Below are 16868 nucleotides of genomic sequence, written 5' to 3'. Positions count from 1 at the left end.
TCGGCCCACAATGCTGTGCCGAACATGTACTTACTTCAGAAGTTCCCCAGGTTTACCCCTAGCCCTCTATTTTTCTCAGCTCTAGGTACCTATCCAAAAGTCTCCTGAAAGACCCTACTGTATCTGTCTCCACCACCTTCGCTGGCAGCCCATTCCATGCACTCACCTGCCTAAAGCCATGCTGACTATTCCTAATTATACTATGCCCCTCCAAATGTTCATAAATCCTGCCTCTCAGGATCTTCTCCATCAACTTAAGTACTGAAGTAAGGCTGAATGGTCTATAATTAAGCACTGAAGTAAGGCTCACTGGTCTATAATTTCCTGGTCTATCTCTACTCCCTTTCTTAAAGAAGGGTACAACATCTGCAGCCCTCAATCCTCCCGAACCTCTCCCATCCCTATTGATGATGCAAAGATCATTGCCAAAGGCTCAGCAATCTCCTCCCTGGCCTCCCACAGTAGCCTGGGTTACATCTTGTCCAGTCCCGGTGACTTATCCAACTTGATGCTTTCCAAAAGCTCCAGCACATTCTCTTTCTTAATGTCTACATGCTCAAGCTTTTCAGTCCCCCAATGATTCTAGTTTAAACTCTGCCCAATAGCCTAAGCAAACCTCCCTGCCAGGATATTGGTCCCCTTTGGATTCAAGTGCAACCCATCCTTTTTGTACAGGTCACACCTGCCCCAAAAGAGTTCCTAATGATCCAGAAATATGAATCCCTGCCCCCTGCTCCAATCCCTCAGCCACACATTTATCCTCCACCTCACTCTATTCCTATACTCAATGTCACCTGGCACAGGCAATAATCCTGAGATGACTACCCTTGTAGTCGTGCTTCTTGAGTGTCTTTCCTAACTCCTTGTAGTCTGTATTCAGAACCACTTTTTGTGTGTAACTCTACCGACTATTGTGTACATCAGCCTGAGGGCTTTCAGCAGATTCGGCAAAAGTGCGGCCGAGGAAGAAAATTAAATTGGGTTTTAAAAGAAGTTTGAAGCAGAGATGGGTGGAGGAAGCAGCAGATTTTACCACGGAGCATGCTGTGGCCAGGTTTGGTAAAAGAACATACACTCAGTGGCCACTTTATTAGGTACACCTGTACACTTGCTCGTTAATGCAAATATCTAATCAGCCAATCATGTGACAGCGACGCGATGCGTTAAAGCATGCAGGCATTGTTCAAGAGGTTCAGTTGTAATTCAGACCAAACGATAGAATGGGGAAGAAACGTGATCTAAGTGACTTTGAGCGTGGAGTGATTGTTGGTGCCAGATGGGGTGATTTGAGTATCTCAGAAACGGCTGAAGTCCTGGGATTTTCCCGCTCAACAGTTTCTAAAGTTTAGAGAGAATGGTGCAATAAATAAAAAACATCCAGTGAGCAGCAGTTCTGTGGTAAAAATGCCACCATATTGGCTTCCACTCCTGTGGCCACAGGTACCGCTACAACCTAATAACATGGTTGCTGAGTGTAGAAGAGTACAGCACAGAAACAGGCCCTTCGCCCCATCATGTCTGTGTTGAACATAATTCCAAATTAAATATACTCTTTTCTGCCTGCATTTGATGCCTTCATTCTCTCTTTTCGTCTGTCCAGCTAAAAGACCTTTAAACACCCCTACCATAACTGCTTCCACCACTTCCACTGGCAGACCTCGCCAGGCAAAGGGCTGCCAGTGTAAAAAAGTGTAAAAGAGTGCACCCGTCATGTCTCCTTTAAACTTTCCCCTCTAGCATTTTGCAAGTCTACCTTGGGAAAAGTTTCTGTCTGTGCTTCTGCTCTGTCTTTAGGCTCCCACCAGGTGTGTGAAAGACTCAGTTACAAGGGTTTGTTTGCTCTCTTTCCTCAGGCACCCTGTTCCTCTGGATGTTTTGGCCCAGCTTCAACTCTGCAATTTCTAACCACGGCGACGGCCAGCACCGCGCAGCCATCAACACGTACGCCTCACTGGCTTCCTGCGTGCTCACCACCATCGCCGTCTCCAGCATCTTGGAGAAGAAAGGGAAGATCAATATGGTAGGGGATCTGGGGTTTAACACACTGTGCAATATTACTGGCTTGGGGTTTCCTCAGGGGCAGGTCTCTAACAATTGTAAAGTAATGGGACAAGGACTGAGCACCAATGCTGATTTAGATCTAGGCCTTTAGCCCATAGGAAGCTGGACTTCATTCCAAAGCAAAGAGAGATGAAGAGATTAGTTTTATTTGTCACGTGAGTATCACAACATACAGTGAGGTGTGTCGCTTTGAGTCAACGACCAACGCAGTATGAGGGTTGTACCGGGGGCAGCCGGCAAGTGCCACCATGCTTCCGTTGGCAACATGGCAGGGGTGCAACTTACTAACCCTAACACGTACGTCTTTGAAAAGGGGGTGGAAACCGGACACCCACATGGTCCCAGGGAGAATTAACAAGCTCTGGAAAGGCAGTGGCAGAAATCAAATGCTAATCTTACAGATGCTGCTGTAAATTGCGCTAACCATTACATTACCATGTAAAGTGCAGACATCCCACCCCGGAACTTCCAGGAGAGGTGGGATGTCTGCAATAGAGTAGCTCCTTAGCAGCTGGCCAGCTAGTTTAAATAACGTTAGCTATGCTAGTAAACAAATGACACCTGTTAAACTCACCTCAACATGTCTTTTACAGTCTTAACCCACCATGGGCAATAGAAGAGTCACCGTTGCAAACAGTGCAGCGAGCAACACTGTCATTATTTTTGACCCTATTAGGCAGGGCTACACTTTAATGTAGTCTGGGGTGACGTACGTTTTATATTTTCTTTTTTTTCGAAACACTCTGCCATGGTGTGCTTTCGCTCTCTCTCTCGCTCGCGCGCTCTCTCTCTCGTGGTCGCTCACACGCTCTCGCTTGCTCTTGCGCGCTCTCTTCCTCTCTTGCTCTCTAAAAAAAATGATTTCCGTATATTGTATATAATTTGCGGGCATCAGGGAGCCACTATTCATATACAGGAGACTCCCGGAACTTCCGGGAGAGGTGGGATGTCTGAAAGTGGTTGTGCTAACCACTACATTACCATGTAAAGTGGCTGCGCTAACCACTACATTACCATGTAAGGTGGTTGTGCTAACCACTACATTACCATGTAAGGTGGTTGTGCTAACCATTACATTACCATGTAGAGTGGTTGTGCTAACCATTACATTACCATGGTGTCCTCCAACCAGAATCTCTTTGCCTGCTTGAGGAGAACGAATGTGAAATTAGTGTTTTAACCAGAGCACATTCAGAGTGATCTGAGTGTGTAGGAGGGTGGATACATTCGAGAAGGTGTAGCGATCATTTTGAGTTAAAGGCCTGAGCTACTTTCTGCTTTTCCCAAGTCTCAAGCTTAGCCCTCAGCAGCTCAGGGCTCACATTCGGACTTGGGGTTAGGTTGATGGATCTGAATGAAAAGGACTTCATGGCTCCATTAACACGACCCTGTCAAAGGCTGAAACACGGGAATAAAAGGAAATTATTCAATGCAATTGTGTCAGATCGATCCTCTTATTCAAATCTGATTCACATCACTTCAACCAAAAATCCAACAACTCAGAGTTAAAATTACCAGTTCCATAGAGCAGCAGTTTTCATGTGTGAAAGAGAGTTTCACATGTCCGCTGGTCTCTGATTGCAGAAATGTTTCCAGTTTCCTCTATACAAAGGCCTGGCTCTAACCTTTGGACTGCAGCCCTGGTTCCCTTCTCCCCAGCGGGAGTAGCCTCTCCCTGTCAGTCTAATCACTTCCTCGTGCTTTAGGCTGGGACGAAATGACCTCAGAGTTGAGCAGCTCACAGAAAATACAAACCCCTTGGTGTGCTTGATATCTGGATTATTTTTTTGATTATCATTATTATTAATTTATTATTGTCACATGTACCAAGAAACAGAGAAAAGCTTATTTTGCTCCTAAAGTGCATTGGGGTTGAACAAGGTAAGACAATAACAGAATTTATAATAAAGTGTAACAGCTACAGAGGAAGTGTAGGGAAATAATAAAGTGCAAGATCTTAACAAGATAGATTGTGTTCAAAGTAAAGTTTATCATCAGAGTACATACATGTCACCACATGCAACCCTGAGATTCTTTTTCTTGCAGGCATACTCAGCAAATCTATAGAATAGTAACTGTAAACAGGATCAACGAACAAAAAGCTGTGCAAATGCAAATATAAATAAATAGCAATAAATAACAAGAACATGAAGTAACAAGATAAAGAGTCCTTAAAGTGAGACCACCAGTTGCGGGAATATCTCAATAGATGAGTGCAGTTATCCCCTTTTGTTCAAGAGCTTGATGGTTGAGGGGTAGTAACCATTCTTGAACCTGGTGGTGCAAGTCCTGAGGCTCTTGTACCTTCTACCGGATGGCAGCAGCAAGAAAAGAGCATGGCCTGGGTGGTGAGGATCTTTGATGATGGATGCTGCTTTTCTACAGCAACGTTTCATGCAGATGTGCTCAGTGGTTGGGATGGCTTTACCCATGATGCACTGGGCTGAATCCACTACCCTTTGAAGGATATTTGTGAGGTCAATAGTCCTTCATAACGTACCAGGGAACAATTTGCAAGGAATCTTGTTACAGTGGTAGAAGCTGTTCGTGAGCCTGTTGGTACTTGCCTTCAGAATTTTATATCTTCTGCCTGATGGGAGGAGGAGAATGTCCAGGGTTAGTGGGTCTTTGATTAACCATTGTGTGTGGAGATACAGTCCAGATAAAGTTCAGCAAATGAATGGTGACCCTCTTCACCAATCATCACACTGCTACTGAAGAGGGTGGTTTGCTTTTGGATTTGCGGTTAGAACAATGGAAAAGAATGGAAGGAGTTTTAATGCTCATTTAACTTTGACCCTTCTGGGGTTCTCCAAGCTGATAATGGCTGAAGTAAAGAAAAAAGGTCAAACATCATCTCAGGGTAAAACAAATTTTAAACAGTTACACCATCTTTACTTAGGGAAATAGATCTGGCCCAGAAAACCTGCTCCTAATCACAATCAAAGGTATTTTTTGTCAAAGTATACACATGTGGGGGTGTCAGGGTCGATCTCTGCACTGATGCCTCTCCAAGTAGTCAGCCTGAACTGCAGTTGTGCCAAGAAGGTTAGATCTTGCTTCTCCAAACAGAGAGATGGCCAGCATTCACTATGGGGACAGACCCAGGAGGCACCTTGAGTTGGACAGTGGGGGCAGGGGAGAATGGGTGAGGGATGGGGAAGATACCACCTCCAGGTGGGTGATGTTCTTGCTTCCGTTGCCAGGTTCACGTTCAGAATGCCACGCTGGCTGGGGGCGTGGCGCTGGGCACGGCTGCCGAGATGATGCTCAGTGTCTACGGAGCGCTGATAGTCGGTTCTCTGACCGGAGTCATATCGACGCTAGGATTCATCTACCTCTCGGTGAGGTCAAATCAAACAGCCGTGTGCACTCTTTGGTGGTTCTATGCATGGATGCTGACGTATGTGGGCACACCTGCGTGTGTGTGTGTGTGTGTGTGTGTGTGTTTGTGACACATATGTGTTCTGCATGGGTGTGTTTGTGTAGCATGTGTACGTGTTGTGTGCCCCACATGTGTGTATTGTGTGCTGTACAGAAGTATGTCTGTTGAGTGCTTACACGTGTCTTTGTGTGTGGTATGTGTGCATGTGTGTGTGTGTCTTTTCTGGGGTTCTCTTCCACGTGATGCCTTCTGATGAACACACATACCTTGGGCCAGTGTACTTTATGGATGAAGCTTTGTAGAGGGCAGGTCTTTAGGCCCATTGTCACTGTACCACCTCTTTGAATGAGTCACTCAATTAGTCCTCATGCCACTTGTTCAATCAGTGATGTAGCAGGGGGGCGAGCTCAATGGCCTCAGTTCTCCTGGAGGGGGCAGCTGGCACTCCAGCCCTGACACTGGCAGAGCGGGTGAGAGGATATGTGAGGTCTCCCTGCTGAAAGTAAAACTGAGTCAGGATCGGCTGAGCTCTGAACCAGCCTGGACTCGGGCTCAATGATCTTACTGGTCCACTGACTGACTCAAGGCTTTTGTGTACCTGCACAGCCTTTGGGTATAGCTAGACCTCAAACACACACCAGGGTCTGAACTGCATGATCATTGGCATTTGCTGAATAAATAAACACTATTACTGATGTTATGGTCTGATTTCTGTTTTAAGCCGTTCCTGGAGAAATACCTCCATATCCAAGACACCTGTGGCGTCCACAACCTGCATGCGATCCCTGGGTTGATCGGAGCCATTGTGGGGGCAATCACTGCAGCCGCTGCGACTGAGGAAGTCTACACCAGGGAAGGGTATGGTGAAGCAGGGCAACTGCCCTACGTGTTACACTTGCTTTCCATTTCTTCCTCAAGGATATCTTCGATCCTGCAACTGTACAACTACTAGTCTGTCAAAGTGGGTTCTTGACCTGACAGTCTACCTCATGATAGCTTACACCCTGGTTGTCTGCCTGCTCTGCACATTCTGTGTCGCTGTAAATCTGCTGTCTCCAAAGCTTCTTCTACCTGTCAAATCTATGTTCAGTAGTTGTCGACTCCATCCATCATTGACCCTCACCCGCCCTGGACGTGCCCTCTTCTCATTGCTACCATTAGCATGACATACAGGACCCTGAAGACCCAAACTCAATGTTCTGGGAACAGCTTCTTCCACCCCCCCCACCCCCTGCCATCATATATTACAGTTCTGTGAACAAGCTCTGTAGATAGTACACACATTATCTGTGAGAAGTAGGATTTAGCTCACTACACCTGGTTTACTGCTGCTTGAGATGCAGTATAAGACAATGAGTTGTTTAATTTGGCTTGCTTTAAACAGACAAGCTGACTCTTAAGTTGTTTAGTTCAAGGAAGCTTGCAGAACCAATTGGATAATACCATTTAGCTTATCAAAAACGGATGTGTTTAAAGTTGGAAGGTTTATGTACCCAAGGAAGTTAGCTTTACAGTATTAATTGTGAACTGTGAACATTAGGCTGAGATCTATGTCTCCAAAATGATTTTGGACCATTTGTGTTAAAAGGGTGCAAGAGGAAATATCATATACAGTACATGTTAAGTCATCCAAGTGGTAGAAAAAGGTTATGAATGTAGAGAGTAGTTCAGGCTTATTAGGAGTGGTTGAAGAACATCGAGAAGAATGATAGAAAGACGAGGTGACTGGAATCCATTCCTCTGGTTTTTGTTTCTGCGACAGACCGTTCATTCATTCATCTGCATTATTGGTAAGACCTTTCAGTGTAGGAATTGTACCTGTGTTTTGGAAACCCTCTGTGTTTTAAAAATGGTTTGTTTTTGGAAATTTTTTTAAAGATAGAACTCCTCTAGGAGTTGCGTTTTTAGAACATTGTTTAGATTTAAATGTGTATGACTGAAAATAATTGAACTGTGTTTTAAACTACTTTTTTAGCTGGAAGTATCTTCTCCTTGGTAGGTAGGGGACTCACCGCTTGAAGGGTGGGTTTTGGCAGCAAAATACACCATGGAGAATAAACAGGGAAGTGAACTAGCCTTTGAAGATTGGGTAGTTACAGTACAATCTCCCTTTAGTGAGAGTACTCGTGGCTCTTTAGATGCGATAAGGTTTAACATCTTCATCTGAGTTTAGAACTTTGAAGTCAGCAAACCCAAAGTCATCACAATGTGTCTGGATGCAAAATAAAAGGACTTTCACTGTAATATGGCAAATTGCTTCATTACTGCCACAGGTACTAAGCTAGAGTGAAGTACTTTGTGTTTCATACCATCCATACAGATCATTTCAGCACATCAGCACATTGAGGTCGTGCAGGGAAAATGACAGAATGCGGAATATAGTGTGACAGTTACAGGAAGTACTAAAGTTTCAGGTCTGACTTCAGGTCTTTGTATCTTCTGCCCAACCTGTACACTTGACAATAAAACACTCATTGGCCACATTATTAGGTTCCTCCTGTAACCATAAAGTGGCCATTGAGTGTATGTTCATGGTCATCCGCTGTTGTAGACCATTCACTTCAAGGTTCGACATGCTTTGTACCCAGAGATGCTCTTCTGCACACCACTGGTGTAATATGTGGTTATCTGAGTTACTGTCGCCTTCCTGTCAGCTTGAACCAGTCTGGCCATTCTCTTCTGACCTCTCTCATTCACAAGCTGTTTTTGCCCACAGACCTACCTCTCTCACTGGATGTTTTTTTTCCCCCTTATGTGCCATTTTCTGTAAGCCCTAGAGACTTATGTGCGAAAATCCCAGGAGATCAGTTCCTGAGATACTCAAACCACCCCATCAGACACCAACAATCATTCCACGGTCAAAGTCACTTAGATCACATTTCTTCTCCTTTCTGATGTTTGGTCTGAACAACAACTGAAGCTTTTGACTGTGTCTGCATGCTCTCATGCATTGAGTTGCTGCCACATGATTGACTGGTGAGATATCTACATGAAGGAGCAGGTGGACAAGTGTACCTAATAAAGTGGCCACTGAGTGTAAACCAATTCTAATAGGTCAGTAGGATCATTAGCCACTGTACATTGCCTTTGGGGTGCAGGTGAGAGGTAGAATCATGGGAGAGTCGATAAGAATAAAAAGTAGGATTTGTGTTGGATTTGCATAGATTGATAATTGACATAGCATGGGCTCAGTGGGCCGAAGAGCCTGCTTTTGTGCTGTATGACTTCAGAGAGGTGACCTGAAGAACACACAGCAGGTGAACAGGTAGTACTCAATGCCCACAATACTCAGTGATGGTGTTCTTTTCCCTCTCAGGCTGATCGCTGCTTTTGGCTTCGAGGGCAGATTTGAAGGGAGACCTCCTTCTGTCCAAGGGGGGTTTCAGGCTGCGGCCTTCTGCGTCACTCTGGTCATTAGCCTGGCGGGCGGAATCATTGTCGGTGAGTAGGACAGTCTCTTCTGTTCCTAAACACAGCCTCCAGCCCGTCCTGATGCAGCCTTGGCATTCTTCGAATGACTGGTCAGAAATATGACATCTATTTAACAAGAACTTTTAAAGAAGTTTTGAACTTCTGAGTCATAAGGAGGAATGTTTATTTATTGTTTAACACCGCCCCGCCCCTTTCGTGGAGTCATGAGCACTACAGGAGAGAGACAGGCCATTTGGCTCGTTCAGTCCATGCTGAACCGTTAATCTCCCTAGTTCCATCGACCCACAAACCCCTGCATACCCCTCCCATCCATTTACTTATCCAAACTTCTCTTTAATGTTGCAGCCAAACCTGCATCGACCACTTGCACTGTCAAATCAATCCACACTCACACCACCCTCGGAGTGAAATGTCCTCCCCTCAGGTTCCCTTTAAATATTTCATCCTTCACCCTTAACCTCTGACCACCTTGTACTAACTTTATGGGAATCTAATTAATTTAGTATAATACAAGCGTAAACAGGTGCTCAGTGCTTGGCATGGACATAGATGGGCTGAAGGGCCTGTTTCTGTGTGGTGTAACTCTACATCATACTGAGAAGCATGCTGCTCATTGCATCAACAGAAGCTGAAGATATCATAAGCACAATAGATTCTGGAAATCCAGAGCAACACACACAAAAATACTGGAGAAACTCAGCAGGCCAGGCAGCACCTATGGAAACGAATAAACGGTAGTCAATGTTTTGGGCCAAGACCCTCCATCAGGACACGTCATGAAGATATCAACCCAAGTTCACTTCACAGCTCTATAGCTCTATAGATCTACAGCTCTGTAGATTACAGGAGTGTAGGTGGTCAACCAAGCACTCTCTAAACCAGCGGTTCCCAACCTGGGGTCCACCATGCTTTGCTTAATGGTATTAGCCCATGGCATTGTATCAGAAAGGTTGGGAACCCCTGTTCTAAACATTTTCACTCTACCTGCCTCCAATCCTTCGACCAACTTGACAATAACAGTGAAATTTTCTGTGGTCTAAACAAGAACGGGGAAAGGCTTTTCTTCTTAAGGATGCTACACCTTTAAGAAAATACCCCTGATTTAGAGGCAGCGCTCAGATTAAATACACTGTGCTGTTGCTGCCACCTGGTGGTATTGCTGTGTTATTACACTTCAAAAATCCTGGGTGCAAATTTGTTCAGTGCAGCAATCTTTTGAATAGTCTGTTGAAAAATTGTAATTTAAAATACCTCCTGATTGAGAAGTTCCTTAAAAATGTGGAAAAGCAATGTGTAGAAGTATTTGAAAGTCTTTCCAGCGTTCTGGAATATATACATATCGAGTTTAGTTTACATGCATTTAATATTTAAGAACTTGGCACACATTCCATACGCTGGTTCCAGTAGTTTCTTCTGCTGGGATTCTCCTGCTAACTTGTTCATCACAGTCCTGGTCCCTTGCCTTCTCATAAATGAGGAGCTCTAATGGGGAGATGATTTAAGTAATTCTCGAGAAGAGACTGGAAGAGATAGAGGCAGGAGGGACAAAAATTTCACCCAGACTAATCTTGTGAAAATCAAAAAGCAAGGCACAGCTTGGTCCTTATACTTTCTATGTGAATAGTTTGCCTCTACATGGTCATATCATCCTGAATTACAATTGAAAATGCATCTACTTTCAGCTCATGTTTTTGATATTTACTGCTTATTTATTAATTATTATTATTATTATTTTCTTTTGTATTTGTCCTTCACACATTGGCTGTTTGTGCAGTCTTTGACCCGATTGTGTTTCTCGGATTTACTGCGTGTGCCCACAAGAAACCGAATCTCAGGGTTGTATATGGTGACAGATATGTACTTCGATAATAAATTGAACTTTGAACTTTAATCGATGCTGTTTCTTTTCAAAGGTTTTATTCTGAAATTGCCCATCTGGGGAGACCCGTCGGATGAAAACTGCTACGACGATGAAGTTTACTGGGAGGTAAGTGTATGAGGCCTCATGAGGGAACAGACTACAGGAGCAGTGTGCTTTTTGTGTTGTCGATATGTCATTTCAATATTTATGTTCCAATAAGATAGGCTAAAAATGAACCCATTCTGAAGCCACTGGAATTTTTACTTTTGAATAGACACTCCAAGACAACTTTATTAGGCACCAACTGTACCTAATAAAGTGGCCACTGACTGTACTTTCTTGGTCTTCTACTGTTCTAGCCCATCCGCTTCATAGTTCAATGTGATTGGGATTCAGGGATACTCACCTGCACACTGCTGTTGTAATGCCTGGTTACTTGAGTTACTGTCGCCTTCCCGTCAGCTTGAACTAGTCTGGCCATCCACCTCTGACCTCCCTCATTAAAAAGGCATTTTCACCTACAGAACTGCCACTCACTGGATGTTTTTTTTTGTCTTTCACACCATTCTCTGTAAACTCTAGAGACTATTGTGCATGAAAATCCCAGGAGATCAGCAGTTCCTCAGAGACTCAAACCACCCTCCTGGCTCCAGCAATCATTCCACAGTCAAAGTCACTTAGATCACATTTCCTCCCCATTCTGATGTTTAGTCTGAACAACAACAGACCCTCTTGACCATGTCCGCATGTTTTTATGCATTGAGCTGCTGCCACATGATTGGCTGATTAGATATTTGCATTAATGAGCAGGTGTACCTAATAAAGTGGCCACTGAGTGTATTTAGGGATACCCTGCTATTTAATTCTTAAATCCCAGACACTCAACAAGTCATTAACGTAATCAATACACTAGCTCTGGCTTTGATAGTTGGAATTGATAATTAAAGGTTATTTAAATTCTAAGATTGTCCTCATTGTAGGGTTGCTGATTTTAAAGAGAATTTGTATCACTGGAAATAATTCCTATTCAGCCGTGTGAGAAACTCTTGAACTACAGAAGATCATTCAGGTTGATAAATGTTTCCTGTCCCATGCCCACAGACATTTCATAGACTTTTCTCCCATCTCCTTCTACAATTTTCGGACTCTGATATTTTTACGAGTGGTGGTGGTGTGGATAGCGTAGAATCTTGTTGTTGGTTACAATGGGTTAATGATACACTGCAGAGCTGGGCTGAGAAGTGACAGATGGAGTTCAATCCAGAGAAGAGTGAAGTGATACACTTTGGAACATCAAACTTGAAGGCAGAGTACAAGGTTAATGGCAGGATCCTTATCATTGTGGAGGAACAGAGGGATTTTGGAGTCCCGTGTCCATAGATCCCTCAAAGTTGCCGCACTATGTTGATAGGGTGGTCAAGAATGCATATGGTGTGTTGGCCTTCATTAGTCTGGAGATTTCTCGAGTCCAAGAACTGCGAAGTAATGTTGCAGCTCTATAAAACCCTAATTAAACCACACTTGGCGTATTGTGCTCAGTTCCGGCCTCCTCATTACAGAAAAGTGCAGGGGAGGTTTACCAGGAACCTGCCTGAATTACAGAGCATGTCTTGTAAGGAACAGTTGAGCGAGCTGGGGCTTTTCAATTTGGAGTGAGGGAGGATGAAAGGCAGTTGATAGGTATCCATAATATGATCAGAGGCATTGATAGAGTGGGCATCAGCCCCTTTTTGTCCCAGGGTGTTAATGGCTAATACGAGAGGGCATAATTCTATGGTGATTGGAGGAAAGTATAAGGGGGATGTCAGAGATAAGTTTTTTTTACACAGAGTGGTAGGTGTGAGGAAAGCATTGCTGGGGGTGGTAGAGGCAGATAAATTAGGGACATTTATAAGACTCTAGATAGGCACGTGGATGATAGAAAATTGGAGGTCTATGTGGGAGGGAAGGATTAGATTGACCTTGGGGTAGGTTGGCCCAATATTTTGGGCTGAAGGGCCTGTAGTGTGCTGTACCGTCCTATGTTCTATATATGAGGGTTAAGTGGTTGAAAACAATTATATCTGAGTATTCCCCTTGAATCCACAGGTACCAGAAGAAGAAGCTGTCTACAGCGTCCAATCCATGAACAACCCAGCCTTAAAAACAAATTCTAATGGAGACAGCCAATAATGGAAGCAGGTGATTTGCACCTTTCTTGTAAAGTGTTACGGGTATCTGCACACATCTTACTTCTCATGTGGTAATGTCATGGTTACAATATGGATTGATCCATAACCCAGAAGATAAAAATCCTATATATGTAGCTTCGCAATCTGAATAATTATTGGAAATCTGTAAAGAAAAAGTTTAAAAAAATATAATGAAAGGGTAACGAATAAACTGTTCTCGGGCTTCCAGCCAGGTACAGGTATCGATTAGAATCGATGTTTCTGCAATCTTCTTCAGGGATGATGCCTGGGCATGTCTGGTCCAATTGTATTTATACCCCTGTCTTCCATCCCTCCTGACTGGTTAGTCCTCATCCAATCAGGTTGCCACTCTCCCACCTTGCTTACAATTGAATTCCAGTTCTTACTTGGAGTGAGACATTCGTCTTTGTGAAAATTCCTTTCCTCTAGTTTTATCTCAATGACTTCCTTCACCAGGCAGTCCCAAAAACCATTGGTGCGACACGGTAGTTTTGTGCCATCAAAGTCAATCCTATGGCCATTGGAAATGCAGTGTTCTGCTACCACCAGTTTCTGTGGGGAACACCGAAAGGATACACCGCATGTGCCCTTTGACGTGCATTTCCACTGTGCCTCCTGTCTGGCTGATATACGCTGCTCCACATTCACAGAGAATCCTGTAAAATGGCAACTGACCTGCGTCCCTGGTCATCTTTGAGCCACATAAGCCGTGACTTGAGCTTCCTTATGGATGTGTGGATGGTACTAATCCAGTATTTCTTCAGGATCCTGGCGATCCTCCAGAATCCATGGAAATATAGGGAAGACACGCGGTAGCAACGGGCCCTTCCTTGTTGTTAAGATTCCCGGTTTTTTAAGGGCCCATTCGATTTCCTTCACCCTGTAACCATTCTGTAGGAACGTCATGCATAATCGTCTTAGTTCCTCAGGTAGACTCCTTGGATCCGAAATAATCTTTTTAATGGAGGGGTATTTCCAATCCATACCTTCTTTCGTCTAGTGTTGAATCTGGTTGTGTCTTATGCCTTCAAAGCCTCAAGGAATAGTTGATAAACTCCTAAATTGCTAATAATATAACCCAAGGTACGATAATTTCCATCCAGGCTGTCACAGAGAGAAGAATGGAAGCGAAAACTAACGTTCAAAAATAAGTTTATTATCAAAGTACGCATATGTTACCATATACTACCCTGAGATTCATTTTACTTATACTTATACTTTATACTTTATTGTCGCCAAACAATTGGTACTAGAACGTACGATCATCACAGCGATATTTGATTGTGCGCTTCCCACTCCCTTTTTTGTGGGCATTCACAGGAGATGTAAAGAAATACAATAGAATCAACGTAAAACTACACATAAAGACGGACAAACAACCAATGTGGAAAAATAACAAACTGTGCAAAGTAAAACTGAACAAATAAATATGAATAAATAGATGGATAGATAGCTAGATAAACACAGATAAATAGAAAGGTAGGTAGTTAAATAAACAGGGACTCAGCCTTCACATTTTGCTGAGGGATCAGCCCTGCCTTTACTGGGAACACTTCCACTCATGGAAGGCAGACACAAGAGACTGCAATATGGACCCACCAGCCCTTGTGGAAGGAAATTGTCTCAATGTGTAGCATCAGATGGTGACTCCATCACCACCCGAGGCTTCACATCATGACACCTCAGCTGAGGATCGCTTTGTTAATTAGGTGCCTTGGAGAGGAAGTGCACTTCCAGCTTTGGCTTTTATCTTCAAAACTCACGTGGAATTAAATCCCGAATCAGGGACAGTCAGCCTCCCCAGAGTGAATGTAGACCATGAGGTATTGGGGCAGAAACAGGTCACTGGTCTCGTCAAGTCTGCTCCACCATTCAATCATGGTCGAATTTTTTCAACCCTATTCTCTTCCTTCTCACCATAACACTTAGTCCCCAAACAATCTATCAACCTCTGCCCTTCACAGCCCTCTGTGATAACAAGTTCCACAGATTCACCACCCTCTGGCTAAAGAAATTCCTCCTCATTCTATCTAAAGAGACACCCGTTTGTTCCGAGGCTGTGCCCTCAGATCCTAGACTATAATATAAATAATGTGAACATTGTTGATTGATTAGTAGATAGGATTTTAAACTCATTTATTCCTTCAACAACACACACAAAATGCTGGAGGAACTCAGCAGGTCAGGCCGCACCTATGGAAAGGAATAAAGAGTATATTTCTTCAAGAGAGCTTTGATTGCCCAGGCTGACTGATTATCTGATAATGATGATGATTATTATTATTAAAACTGCATCCTCAAGGAATGTTAGGGTCTAAAGTTTCTCTCTTCCGTGTTGGCTTAGGCTGCTGTAATTTCACTATCTTGCCACAAGAGAGCATAGTTGAGCACATAACGCCAAGGGGCAGCAGCAGGAAAACAGGACAGTTGAAAAAAGTTAGCAGTCAGATAAAACCAGGATGTCTCTAATTGAAGATGATGATACTAACAAAATCTTTTCATTTCAGATGATCGTGTGTTGTGATTGACATTTTGTTCAACACTTCTGTGTTCTCTCCAGTACAAGTGAGAGCAGTGAACTTATTACCCTGAACTGCTTCAACTTACAAATGAACTCTAACGAAAGGCTACTGGTGCCAAAGTACTTCCAGACCTCTCTCTCCACCAGAGATTGGACACTCTCCATCCCTTCAGCCTCAGCTACTAGCAACATTTTCAATTACTCAAGGGCTGTTTCCTTTCTGTGAGTGGTTTGCTCCATGAATAGGTGGGGCTCTCACTGCCTCCCCAGATCTCCTGCCTCTTCCTCCCCCTCCAAACCCCAAGTGCTGTCTCCCTCAGTTTGCTGAAGGTGCTGGGATGGGGATGTATTTGCCGTGAATTTATATAGTGCCTCTCACCCCCAGTGGGCTGAACAGCCATTTGTTTTTGCAGCTGGCCCCTTTGACAACAGGACTGAATCTGATCAAATTCTACTTCTTAAGGCTGCCTTAGGGAAGGGGAAGGAAGTCCCAGCTATTACGTGGGTCTCTCGCTGGTAGTTGCTTCCCCCCGCACCTTCGCATGCTCAGCGGTGTCAAAGACTCCTCTGCCATGTCCACACAGGTGGGTTTGGCCAGTAGCCAATCCCTGCTGCAAAGTCAATTCTGGGGGCAGAAGAGGGCTGCTTTAAATCTCCACCACCTCTGCCCCCGCCCCCACCACACACACACAAACACCTTATCTTGTATTTCTGCTTAGGATTCACTGGGGAAAAGACTATGACTGTTCACTTTATTCGTACCCCTCACGATATCATAAAATCCAAGAGGTCACCCCTCATTCTCCTGCACTCCAGGGAATAAAGATCCATTGGGGCTGGCCACTCCCTGCACCTCCGCCCTCTAGTCCGGGAGCATCCATGGAAATCCCTTCAGCACCCTCTCCATCTTGACAGTGTTATTCCTCTACCAGGCTGGGCAAAGCTGTGCACAATACTCCCAAGTGCGGCCTCACCAACAACTTATGCAACTGCAACATAGTGTCCCTACTCTGAAAGTCCACGTCCTGCGTGGATCATCCAGGTCCACACGGCCAACTTCCGTCCTTTAGCTGCTAAAGTAGGCCAGTGTATTTTTGTGAGATCTTACATACTGCTAAAGAAACTTCTGAACAATGCACAATATGATTTTACAAAATGAAATAGTCTGACTACGGTTTAATTAGATGTCTCATCTTTCCTTCAAATACAGAAGGAAGCCATTCTGTCCATCACATCCATGCTGGCCCTCTGAGCAATCCCATCAATCTTATTCCACCACTGATTTTTCGCTGCTGATTGCTGGGGTAGATTTCATTTCTGGGGAGTTGTGATCATTGGCTGACTACCCCGCCTTCAGCCCCAAACTTCCAACTCAGTAGAAAACCAAGCTCAAATCAGCCGTCCCAGCACGTTCAG

The 16868-nt window shown here is 44.1% G+C and overlaps 1 protein-coding gene across 1 annotated transcript in view; it reads left to right on the top strand.

Moving 5' to 3' along the window:
- rhcgb (Rh family, C glycoprotein b) overlaps nucleotides 1-16150 on the top strand; it is a 33787-nt gene extending 17637 nt beyond the window's left edge. Inside the window, exons 5-11 of the mRNA XM_063066089.1 lie at nucleotides 1854-2020; nucleotides 5268-5405; nucleotides 6168-6304; nucleotides 8763-8887; nucleotides 10792-10865; nucleotides 12828-12920; nucleotides 15439-16150. Of these exons, the coding sequence (XP_062922159.1) occupies nucleotides 1854-2020; nucleotides 5268-5405; nucleotides 6168-6304; nucleotides 8763-8887; nucleotides 10792-10865; nucleotides 12828-12911 (725 nt within the window). The 3' untranslated portion in view covers nucleotides 12912-12920; nucleotides 15439-16150. The remainder of the gene's footprint in view (nucleotides 1-1853; nucleotides 2021-5267; nucleotides 5406-6167; nucleotides 6305-8762; nucleotides 8888-10791; nucleotides 10866-12827; nucleotides 12921-15438) is intronic.
- Nucleotides 16151-16868: the final 718 nt, after the last annotated feature.

Source organism: Mobula hypostoma, chromosome 13 (genome assembly GCF_963921235.1).
Source record: "Mobula hypostoma chromosome 13, sMobHyp1.1, whole genome shotgun sequence".
Taxonomy (NCBI): Eukaryota; Metazoa; Chordata; class Chondrichthyes; order Myliobatiformes; family Myliobatidae; genus Mobula; species Mobula hypostoma.
Note: the sequence above shows the minus strand (reverse complement) of the source record. Positions and strands in the feature narration are given on the sequence as shown.